Below are 12,106 nucleotides of genomic sequence, written 5' to 3'. Positions count from 1 at the left end.
TACACAAAAAAGGCACGAGGAACTCTTGTGTAGTTGAGATTGGGTGAATGAGTGTGTGTGTGTGTGTTTATGCTGAGTAGGGCCGTTTGCTGAATCCTCTTGGCTCTCTCTCTGTGTGCCCACACACAACGCCTGCTGGCAGCCAGGCAGATAGGCAGGGCAGCGTGTGCCAACACAGCTGCCTATTGAGAGGCAGCGTTACGGACACAATGTGAGCGACAGACTTGCTGTATCAACAGCTCCCCCTTTTCTGCTGTTGTGGCCAGAAATAAACCATAAATACCCCCCCCCCACCATCCCTGCGGTCTAATGGCTCAACCCCACCAAACACCAAGTGGCAGCGAAAAAAGAGGGACACTACCGCTTCCTAGCAGGCATACCCAGGTAAAAGCCTCCTACTGGACACATACTTATCAATCACCATGGTGTAATAATGCCATTGCAAAGGAGTTCAGTGGTGCTGCACTGGGGGAGACTCAGGTTTGGTGGAGTTTGTTATTAAGTATTGCACGTGATGAAGAAATTGTGTGTTCATACTCGCAAAACAAACTCTTATCAGGTAAATTATTACTGCTGAGGCTTAAAAAAAAAAGTCCTGCTCAAGGATGTATTCTACAATTGTAGCTTAGACATTAAGCTTCTCTCCTGTGTGTGTGTGTGTGTGTGTGTGTGTCTGCGTGCGTGTGCCCATGTATGAATGTGTGACGGATGGTGCTTTTTCTATGTGTGTGCTGCTGCCAAAAAGTGGAGGAGCAGTGGATCAGGAGGATGTCGGAGCAGCAAAGTGCCCCGGAGCAGCTAGCTGCTGGGAAGAGCCAGGGTGGAGCTGGAGCCACATACAAGGTACTGGAACAACTTGGTTTGCTCATAGAAGAACTGCTCCCAGGGTTCACCTTTATACAGGTGTATTTCGCTGTCCAGCTATTGGTCACAGATGTACCTGCATCATCTGCTGAACCTGACAGTTTGAGTTATTGTTAAGCTCAGCATATGTCATGTCTATATTCTATATGGAGGCTGTTATCTTAAGCTCCCAGGGGAAACTGAAAGGAGTCTGTGTTAGTTTATGGAATGCCTTTTGTTTCTGTGTTTCCAGGTGGTGCTGTTTGAGTTTGAAAATTTCCAGGGCTGCAAGGCAGAGTTTTCTGCAGAGTGTAAAGATGTGACAGAGAAGGGACTGCAGAAGGTCAGCTCTGTGATTGTTGAGTCAGGACCGTAAGTAATGCCGCATGTGAGATTATTCATATAAGAAAATTTAGAAGATAACTTGTTAGGCAAGCTTGTCATGCTGGTAAACTCGGATCTTCTCTTTTCCCCTCAGCTGGGTGGGTTATGATCGGCATGGGTTCACAGGGGAGCAGTTTATTCTGGAGAAAGGAGAGTATCCACGCTGGGACACCTGGACCAACAGTCAGAACAGCTACTCCCTCTTGTCTCTAAGGCCACTCAAAGTGGTGCGTGACTAGTTTACATACAAAGCTCATGATGCAGTCACACAGATATGTGAAGAATATTTGACATGAGCTGTTTACACGTAACCTTTGCCCGTTGTATTTTTACCTCCTGACACATTTTAAATTATTGCTTTACTGAATCAGTGTCTACAAACACACGCACACATTCAGACTACACCCTGGTGACATTTGTGTAATTTTTGTGTTCAGGATGGTGCTGAACACAAGCTGCACCTGTATGAGAATCCAAGTTTTACTGGCAGAAAGATGGAGATCGTTGACGATGATGTGCCCAGTTTGTGGGGCCATGGTTTTCAGGACCGTGTAGCAAGCATCAAAGCTCTCAATGGAACGTAAGATCCTCAGCGCACCCTTATCTAAACCACATCGCACTGCCTTCTGGGTGTTTTTCTGCGACACACCTCACATTTTGTCTGTTTCTCCTTCCTCCAGATGGGTTGGCTACATGTACCCAGGCTACAGGGGTCGCCAGTTTGTCTTTGAGCGAGGAGATTTCAAGCATTGGAATGACTGGGAGGCCCCCGCTCCCCAGATCCAGTCTGTCCGACGTGTGCGAGACATGCAGTGGCACAAGAGGGGCTGTTTCATCGTTCCCGACCCAGCTCCGGCTCCTGATCCCGACCCTGCCCCAGCACCTCCTGCCCCTCCTGCTACAGCTGGAGCCAGCTGAGCAGGACCCTCGCCTGCCTCCCACAGCCTTCCCCACGCTGCCGACAGTGCCTGCCCTCTGCCTTAACCTAACCACGGCAAACGCTGCTTGTGCCCAGTGAGGAGTGCCATGTATGTATCAGTGGCGAATAAAAGTTGTTTGACCTGGAGTTTATTGGTGATGTTGTACTTCAAGTCAAGGTGGAGATGGCTTTAACTAAAGGTTTGGGAAAAAAAAATAAAAACACTATCAGAGATGTCACACTGACATCTATGTGGAGATAATGTAGCCTACATCTGGCAGATATTTTTCCTCGAGATAAGCTGCAGATGTGTGCCGCTTTCATTGCATGTGTTTTCCTATTCTAGTCAGACAGCTGAAAACCTCATCGAGCATTAGGAACACATGACTTATTCAATGCATATGTGGATACGCGTTTGCCTAACAGAAATGGAAATGATGTCATGCTGTATGTATGCTTGCTATTAAAACAGAGTGCGCTGCATTCCCTTCCCTTAGTCTTCATTGTGCATTTGGTGGTTAATGGTCACAAGGTGAACACTGAGAGCATGCAGTTACTCCAGTGTACCTATTTAACACTATTATACTAGTGTTAAGTTCAGGTTTAGCATAATAAGAGAAAAAAAATCAGTCCAAATGTAAAAGCACACATGCATGCGGTTTTTAAAACAAAACACACTTTTCCCTCACAACACTGAGTGGAGCATTTTCTCTATTTTTCTACAAAGTGCAAAGTTTTAATCATGTAAAAGAGGGAGAGCAGAGATAAGAGACACAGACCTCTTATCTCTGCCAGATCATGAGAAGATTCTGGCAATTTCTGCCTCAGCATCGTTTCCCTGGACTAGAATTTTCCCTTAAACATGAGGCTTTCAAACACGTACACACACACACACACACACACACACAAAACACATCTGAAATGAGCCACAAACAACCTCACCTTTATCAGAAAGCAAGCAATTTTACTCAAGGATTTGTCAATCCTGTGAGCGTGCAACCGGATATTGAGCCCAGATTTACTACCCATAATCGCATGAAAAACAAATTAACTATTGATTAGTCATACAATCATTTCCTGAGTGTGCTGGATTACATCAAGTGTAGTCAAGTGAACATAACATCCCAACAAAACAGTCGCAGTCAGCATGTCTTTAATCGACAAAGTCCTTGACTGTTTCTCAGACGGCCCATCTGGCTCATAAAAGCAGCCAGTCACTGGATTTGATTGCAGGACTCATTCGGTTCTAATGATTGGATGTAACTGTGTTACATTATCTGTCTGTGTAATGTGTTCCCTGAAAGAGTCATGTTTGTGTTTTGGAAATACAAGTCGTATACAATATTTTCAAGGGTGGAACGTTTGTACAGCATACATCTTTATTGACTTTGAATATATTCCATCCACTTTGTGCAATGTACCAGTACCACTGGCAGCAGAGTCATGCTGTACCACAGGATGATGCTATCACCATGCTTGACTTTGGGTAGAGCATTTGAAAGACTGACCTTTGCTCCCATAACCATACCTTTTGTTATTGTGGCAAAATAGCTCCCTGTCTTTGTCTTGACTGACCATAAAACTTCCAGAAGGCATTTAGTTTGTACATTTGGGCAGCTGCAAATTACAGTTGAGCTTGATGGTGTTGATTTTGGAGCAGGGCCTTCTTTGGTTGGTTACCACTCAGTCCATGGCGAGGTAAAACTGGCTTCGCTGTAGACAGTGACGCTGGGGTTTCAGCAGGTTCCGGTTCATGACAGATTTGATCCTTTGTGGTTTCTGAATTGTTCTAGGCCATTGTGAACAATTTCCTCTCATCTGAAGGTGACAGTTTGGGTGTTCTTTCAGACCTTGGCAAAGTGGTGTCACACCCGATTAACTGTTAGCTCTAAGAGATCTTCCCAGCTTGTGTAAATCTAGCTTTCTTTCTTAGATCTTCACTGAGCTCCTTGGACTTTTCCATTGTTCTGAGTATTGTCAGTCCAATGAGTGCTGTCAAATAAATCCTTTTCATGTTGGCAAAGACAATCTGCATACAGATGAGGACAAAATTATTTGCCACACAGTACAGAAAAAGTCTGGCAGAAGTAGGAACCAAACAATTTCAAAGAATCTGGAAAGAAAACTAACAAAGATGTACCTAAAAACCCAGAACAACTGCCAAGACTCTAGTGAATGACTGAGCCAAACCAGCAATTGTACTCTGAAAGAGGGCAATCACTAGAAGCCTGCACAGGAATGGACTGCAAGGTTATGGACCAAGAAAAACTCCACATATAGTGTCAAAGTTCCCAAGTCCTAACTCGAGACACCATCAAAGCTGGTTGAGAACAACAGGGCTAAAGTCCTGTGGGACCAGCAGCTGCTGGTCAACCAACCAGACACAGTGGTGGTTAATAAAAAGCAGAAGACTGCAGTTGTGATAGATGTTGTAATCCCAGCAGACAAAAACATCAGGAAGAAGGAGCATGAGGGAGCAACAGGAGCAGAATTGGAAGGTAAATTCTAAAATGGTCCAAAATGGTCCTGGTAACAGGAGCATTGGGAGCTGTAACAACAATACTAAAAGAGTGACTTCAACAGATTTCACGCACAACAACAGAGGTCTCTCTCAGTAGGGAACTTATTATAAGCAATTCAAATTCCATTTCTTCTTCTTTATTCTTGGACACTAATAAAGTTGCTTAGCATGATTCACAGTTTAAAATAATCCTTATTTATCATATACCGTGTCTTGGTTCAGCCTCATATGTCCCTTTAAGGTCCCTGAAAAGCTGCAGCTTGGTATTGTAATTCTGCAAAGGCTCTTGGCCACCACTGAAACAGACCATCATGCTACACCACAAAACCTCAAACCCAAAAATCTCAGCTCCAGTTCATCTGTTGTCCGTGGTGATGCATGCACATTATGATCTCATTAAAATGTTTCCTTTTAGCAACACTAACAATAAAAATATCACCTTGATAGCATGATGCTACATTTCAAGCATCCATTTGAAATCTTTGGTGAAAGTACCGATCTTAATGATAATAATAACAAACACACCAAACCCAAGAGCACATTTTTTGTAGGAAATCACTCTAGTTTCATCTGAATCATTGTGAACAATATAAAGTAGATGTAAAAAAAAATAAAAAATAAAATACGAGTATAAATAGAAGTGTCTAAAAACTTTGTCCCAAAGTATAAAAATGTTAAAGATGGATTGTTATGGAGCTGTTTTATTGCTCCCAGTAGATGGTCAGCAGGTTTAAGTCATAAATCCATTCTTTAGAGCTGCTGTCTTTCTTTGCAGCCAGCAGCATTACCATCTGCCTTTGTTTGATTTGATTTTTTAACACCATACAGTAAAAAAATAAAATAAAATCAACTTAAACATATGGAAATGTTCAGCAGCATCTCTTCTGTTATTCACATCCCTCCAGCACGGTAAAACCCATCTTTTACCGTCCTTCTCTCTCTCACTCTCCCTGCTCATTGTAGGTGTGGGTCTCTTGGCACTGTTTGTGCTGAATCATGAGGATATCAAACAATGACTGGCTGGACAAAACTGACAACTAATGAAATAACTTTGTGGGAGTGTGACACTCCGGGGTGGGGTGGGGTTGGGTGGGGGTGCACAGTGACCCCTGATTTCATTCTGCTGGGCCTATGGCAGGCCGATCTGCCGGCCAGCTTGGACACTCTCAGTGCTGTTGGCAAAGTTTCCACCCCTGGGCGTCCCGTATATATTGAGCTCATTGTGCCATCACAAACACACTGGCACAGACAGGTACTGGTAAGGGGATCATGTCCGTCACGCTGTATTTTATAATTTTTTTTTAATATATATATTTATCAGTATTTGTCTTCTTTTTGCCACTGTAATTTAGGTTAAATCTTAGAAACTTAGAACAATAACAGCAAACAGAATCAATCAACAGCTTCTCAGATTTTAGAAAAAGCTACCAAGAAAAAAAAAATACAGAAATACCTCAAAATTATTCAGAATTATACTTTCACCTGTTTCTTTTCAGCATCATCCTTATCCATTCAATATGGCCACAGACCACCAGAGTCCTGCATCCAAGCAGCAGCAGCCAGGCACCAGTGCGTTTAAGGTGAGGGAGGACAGGCGCACACTGGCAGCGAGACCAGTTCACATAAGTTCACATGAAATCTGTGCACTCCGTATTTGCAATTCTTTATCTTCCAAGAAAACACAACTCCTTTCATGAGCTAAAAAAAGAAGAAGAAATTTTTCCTCTTTTCCAGCTGGTTATCTATGAGCAGGAAAACTTCCAGGGACGCTGCCATGAGCTGACTGGTCCCTGTAACAACCTCCAGGAAGCAGGCGTGGAGAAAGTGGGCTCCATACTGGTGCTGTGTGGACCGTGAGTGTGGGTCAGAGACAGACAGAGAAAACTAGCAAATGACCAAAAAAAAGAGGGAATGGCATAGAGAAAAGCAATCAAATTTAATGTGTGATAAGCAGACAACCAACCATCTTTCCAGCTGAGCCCTGCATCAATCACAGCCCCATTTGTTGTTGTTGTTGTTGTTTTCTGTCTTCTCAGATGGGTGGGATATGAGCAGGCCAACTGTAAGGGGGAGCAGTATGTGTTTGAGAAGGGCGAGTATCCTCGCTGGGATTCCTGGACCAACAGCAGGCGTAGTGACACCATTGTTGCATTCCGCCCCATTAAAGTGGTAAGAGAGATTTACAAATTTATACCTCCATCGTCCACCCCATAATCAGCTGCTTCACAACTCACCCTTGGCTTGATTTTTTTTTTCTTCTGATTTATCAGGACAGCCAGGAGCACAAGATTGTCCTTTACGAAAACCCCAGCTTTGCAGGGAAGAAGATAGAAATCATAGATGATGATGTCCCCAGCTTTCACGCACACGGCTACCAGGAGAAGGTCTCTTCTGTTCGGGTCCAGAGTGGCACGTGAGTCCATCCTCTCAGCAGGTGCTGTATATCATAGAAATAGCTGCCACATGCCCTTTGACCTCTAACTGGCTAACATTTGTTTCCCCTCTTTTTGCTTGTGGTGCACCAGCTGGGTGGGCTACCAGTATCCAGGCTACAGAGGCTATCAGTACCTGTTTGAGAAGGGGGAGTACAAGGACACCACTGATTTCGGAGCCCAGATTCCTCAGATCCAATCAGTCCGGCGCATCAGAGACATGCAGTGGCATCAGAGGGGTGCCTTTCATCCCGTCAACTAAGCTTGTGACTCTCTCCTGTCAGGAATCCTGACCTCAGCATTCTCTGCTCCCTTTCTGGCAACAAACCCTTTGACCTTCATTTACCACCACCATGCAGCATTTTGATATCAGCTGAGGCAGTAGTAACAATCTTTGAAGCAAACTAATAAATCCTCATTGCTTACATTTGACTCAATCATGGGATTTTCTTCTGTTTTTCCCCTCCACACAAGTCCTTCAGACTGCAACACCTGAAAAACAGACACCACCAATGCATCTAAACTGTGCTTAAACCACCAGAGTATATATGGGTATTGTGAAGGCATTACATGGGTTGGTTTGTGCACTGGCCCACTCCGACCAATAGGCTGCGCTGTAGGGTGTGTACTGGAGACGTCACTTCCTGTTGTCCCAGTAAAGAAGAGGCAACGTTACAAGATGAAAAATATTCTCCTGCTTTAGCGTGCTAACGGCTTAATTTTTAAAAGCTATTATAGTAACTGCATATATTATCCCCACATTCCCCGGATACTTTGGTAAGAAAATGTTACCCAATGTACAGCTCACGAGTTAGCTTAGCTTAGCTAGCTAATGTTAGACCACGTTTAGGTTCTGTATGTGTTGTACTACTCTTACATTTGGCATGTCTTGAAAATATAGCCTGATAATCCACTAATATGACTGAAGTTGTGACTAAATTATCCGCTTATTTCTTTGATTGAAGTAACGGGGTGTTTTATCGACTTTTATGTCGATAAAAATGAAGCTAATGTAGTAAGAATCCAGCGTATGAAGTAAAGTTTCTTATTCTTCAGGGCTGACATCTCACCTACCTGGCTATGTAAGGAGCTGTAAAAGTGTTTTTAAAGCACTTACTAGACCATTAGACTAAAGCCAAACTTTAAATTGGGATTTTCAGGTTACAAAACGAAAATGATAAAGATCACTTTAAGGAGATCAGCAACGAGGAAGTTGAGCTTTGTAGATTTGTATGGCTTTGACATGAAATATTGAAAGTATTTGTTATATTAATTTTGGACATTGTTGTTCTTTTAATAAACCACCTTTCCAACAGTCAAGATGCCTGTCCAGTGTAGCAGCTGCTCTGCAAAGCGTGCTGTGCTTAAACGTCCAAAAACCGGCCACTCTCTGTGTAAGGAGTGCTTCTTCTGGGCCTTTGAAGAGGAGATTCATCAGACCATAGTGTCAGCAAAGCTGTTCAAACCCGGGGAGTCTGTGGGAATCGCTGCCTCCGGGGGAAAAGATTCCACTGTGCTTGCACATGTAATGAAGGTCCTGAATGAGCGATACAGCTACGGCCTTGAGCTCATGCTTCTCTCGGTGGATGAGGGAATCACGGGTTATCGAGATGACTCCTTGGAGACTGTGAAGAGGAACCAGCAACAGTATGAGCTGCCTCTGAAGATTGTGTCCTATGAGGAGCTGTATGGCTGGACAATGGATGCTATAGTGAAGCAGGTTGGGCTGAAAAATAACTGCACCTTCTGTGGCGTGTTCAGGAGGCAGGCGTTGGACAGAGGAGCCATCATGCTTAAAGTGGACAAGATATGTACAGGTAGATTCAAATGACTGAAAATGTGAGCAGTGTTAGCTTTAATGTGTTGTTTTGAATAACGAGATGTCTCTGTTTTGTTTTCTTTTTTCCTCTCTGCACAGGTCACAATGCTGATGATGTGGCAGAAACTGTTTTGATGAACGTCTTGCGAGGGGACATAGCTCGGCTGCGCCGCTGCACCGCCATCTCAACGGACAGCGAGAACGAAGGGGTCGTGCCACGCTGCAAGCCCCTTAAATACGCTTATGAAAAAGAGATTGTTCTGTATGCTTACTTCAAGAAATTAGACTACTTTTCTACTGAGTGTATCTACTCTCCTAATGCTTACCGTGGCTATGCAAGAACCTATTTAAAGGATCTGGAGAGTGTGAGGCCCAGTTCAATCATGGACGTTATTCACTCCGGTGAGAACCTGTCTGTGCGCGAGGGGGTAAAGATGCCTGTCCAGGGAACCTGCAGCCGGTGTGGCTACATCTCCAGTCAGAAACTGTGTAAGGCATGTGTGCTGCTGGAGGGGCTGAACCGAGGTCTGCCAAAGCTGGGAATAGGCAAACACCACCGCTTCCATGATAAAATCCTCTCCCAGCAGCCGCTTACAGAGGAGGAGGAGAGAAAGCTGAAAGCAGTAGACTTTTGAATCATAAATAATGATTTTTTTTTTCTTTAGAATAAATGACATTTGTTGTCTTTTATATGAGAGCGATCAAATCTTATCTTTCCATTTCATATCATTGAAGTATTTATTGACTGTTTATATGGAATTTTAATTTGAAATGCTATGTAGACTTTTTACACTTTATACAAAAGTGTGTGACCAGCTGCTTTTGTTGTCATTTGCCATCTAAACAAAAGACACATTTGAAGGTGCATTTACTTTATTTTTGTATGTCCCAGTGTACCAACCTTTGGGGAAGGGTCTGATAACAGTTATGGTCATACTTCAAAGTATTTTATGATCTATAATAAATGCATTGATCTTTATCTTCAAACTTGTCCCAAAAACTTGAGTATGCAGTCTGATTTGTTGTGCCTTTCATGATTCTAATGGTATAATGTTTATTCTTCTCTGAGGTTATGTGAACAGATATGCACTACATGATCTACAAGGTTTATAAAAAATCACGGTTGCTTATACAGCCATGACATTATTTAGGTATTTGGAGATATTTATTTTAAACGTGTAATTCCGGTGTTTGGCCGCTAGATGTCCCTCATCACCGCCATTCAGTCGGCGCGCGCCCTGGAAAAGTACACACAAACACACAAACTGCCGCGCGTTCACGAGAGCCATCCTGACTGACCAACTTCCAGGGCAGCAGTGCTGGTGAAGTTTGAAGGGGAAAAGTCAGATTTCGCAAACCATCCGGAAGGTCGCCAAACAAAAAACTGACGCAGTCCACAACTAGACAGCAGCTATGGACGATTTAGGTAAGTTATGAGGGTTTTTTTTTTTTCATATGTGGGTTTTCTGCCCCCAGTTTGGAGCGGATAGCAGGGTGGAGGGGTAGTCAACGTTACGAAGAGATTTTATGCTGGCTGTTTGTCCAATGTAGCTTTCTTATCCAGGGAAACTTGCGAATACCTGACAGAAATGTTACAGTGACGAGCGAAAGAGTGAATGTTGTACCGACTTGACTTTCTCCTCACACTGTTGTAAAATAAGCAGCCTAGTAGGTTAGCAGCTGGACATCGCTAGCCTTTAACTCTACCTACTTTTTAACTCTCCCTCTCCGAGGTGAAGCGAACGTCTCTGGCAATACCACGCCGCCCTGCTCGTCTAAATCAAGGTCTTTTTTATCAGTATGTGTGCCGGAGGGAGGAGTTATTTAATGACATGTTGACATTAAGCCTTAACATTACCTTCTCAACTTTTGCCCCAAGGCTACTCATTCCAGCTTTGAAGTGGTAGAGTCAACAGGCCTCCCTGTACAATGTGTGCTCAGCCCTGGCCGGGCTGACTTCTAGTGATCCTCCAGTGTGACAAACTTAACTTGCAGGGATGTATAATTACTTGGTATACTGGTACACTTTATCGTTTTATATCAAAAACTAAAAACTGAGGTATAGGAAGCGGAAAGATCAGGTCTGAAAACTGTTTGATTAGACATGTGCAAGTTGAGAAATGCTGTAAGAGTTGGACAATCAGTACATCTTTAGGGATCTCCTGATTGGGAAATTCTGTGCTGATACTGATAATGAGCTCATATTCAAACATGTGTTTATTTACCTAGCAAAGAAACCTTCATCATAAGAAATAACTCTTTTCTGATGGAGACTTTCAACTGTCTTTAAACATTTGTCACACACCAGATAAAAACTGGCCTCTACCATTAGGCCGATATCTTGATGTATCCCTGACAATTTTGCACAGGAAAATATACAACATGTTTGTTAATGGCTGCAGCTAAGAGAACATGTAATTTTCTCTTAGCTGCTTCACATGTCTGTCATGACTCTTTGTGCATTTTCTTTTTTTGTTTTGTGTTGGGAGACACTGTCTCTTAATAGAGACTGTAACTTGTAGCTGAGGCTTTTTTCAGTGTCTGTTAATATAACTGTTATTTCTGGATTGGTGTGGCATCCCCTTGTATTACTAATTTGATCATCACAAGTCATGAAAAAACAGTGATGTCATCAGATAACTTGTGGATGACTTTAACTGGTTAATTTTATTTCTTTTAATAATTTAATCAGTTTTATGAATCCTTTCATCGGTACCACAGGTTTTATCTGCCTTTTATCAATGCCAGTTCTCCTGACGTTACCCGCTTCATCTTTTTTTTTCTTGTTCTACTGTGGCCCCACTTTTAACCTTTGACACGCAACATCTGAGTTTCTAATTATGTTACACTTTTAGGAGCTGGTCAGGTTTCTATATTTACATTACTAATTCAGTACTTGTGAAAAACTTGTTTTGCCAGTAAAATATCTGTAGGAATCTTCTGATCTCTGAAAGTAGACCAGCAGTGAAATGGATTTGCGAATTGTTTAAGTGGAGAGATGATGGGCTGCATTTCCCATTTGTCTGTTGTGAGAATACCTCAAGGAGCCATTAGACACTCTCGCTGCCTTATGAGGCTGAAAGGATTGATTGTTGGTTGAGAGGGAGCCTGTAGGCTCGCTGAAGGGCTGACGGAGGGGGCGAGGCTGCTGAGGAATTTCGACCATCACTTTCTGACACGGTCCAAGG

General features: G+C 43.1%; 3 protein-coding genes across 3 annotated transcripts; all 3 read left to right on the top strand.

The window, feature by feature from the left end:
- Window positions 1-37: 37 nt before the first annotated feature.
- LOC146375617 (beta-crystallin B3-like) lies at window positions 38-2,612 on the top strand. Its single transcript, XM_084945195.1, has 5 exons — window positions 38-843; window positions 1,097-1,215; window positions 1,322-1,454; window positions 1,665-1,807; window positions 1,908-2,612. The coding sequence occupies exons 1-5, from the start codon at window positions 709-711 to the stop codon at window positions 2,143-2,145; spliced, it is 768 nt and encodes a 255-aa protein (XP_084801321.1). The 5' UTR covers window positions 38-708; the 3' UTR covers window positions 2,146-2,612.
- A 3,572-nt stretch (window positions 2,613-6,184) lies between these two features.
- crybb2 (crystallin, beta B2) lies at window positions 6,185-7,382 on the top strand. The gene is made up of 5 exons (XM_084946468.1): window positions 6,185-6,247; window positions 6,402-6,520; window positions 6,704-6,836; window positions 6,938-7,080; window positions 7,193-7,382. Exons 1-5 carry the CDS (start codon window positions 6,185-6,187, stop codon window positions 7,359-7,361), a joined length of 627 nt encoding a protein of 208 aa, XP_084802594.1. The 3' UTR covers window positions 7,362-7,382.
- A 325-nt stretch (window positions 7,383-7,707) lies between these two features.
- Window positions 7,708-9,918, top strand: ctu1 (cytosolic thiouridylase subunit 1 homolog (S. pombe)). The gene is made up of 3 exons (XM_084945522.1): window positions 7,708-7,876; window positions 8,416-8,916; window positions 9,018-9,918. The coding sequence occupies exons 2-3, from the start codon at window positions 8,421-8,423 to the stop codon at window positions 9,551-9,553; spliced, it is 1,032 nt and encodes a 343-aa protein (XP_084801648.1). The 5' UTR covers window positions 7,708-7,876; window positions 8,416-8,420; the 3' UTR covers window positions 9,554-9,918.
- The last annotated feature ends 2,188 nt before the right edge of the window (window positions 9,919-12,106 follow it).

Source organism: Perissodus microlepis, chromosome 12 (assembly GCF_051167445.1).
Source record: "Perissodus microlepis isolate ML-2025 ecotype Zambia chromosome 12, ASM5116744v1, whole genome shotgun sequence".
Taxonomy (NCBI): domain Eukaryota; kingdom Metazoa; phylum Chordata; class Actinopteri; order Cichliformes; family Cichlidae; genus Perissodus; species Perissodus microlepis.
This window is presented reverse-complemented; position numbering and strand designations above follow the sequence as displayed.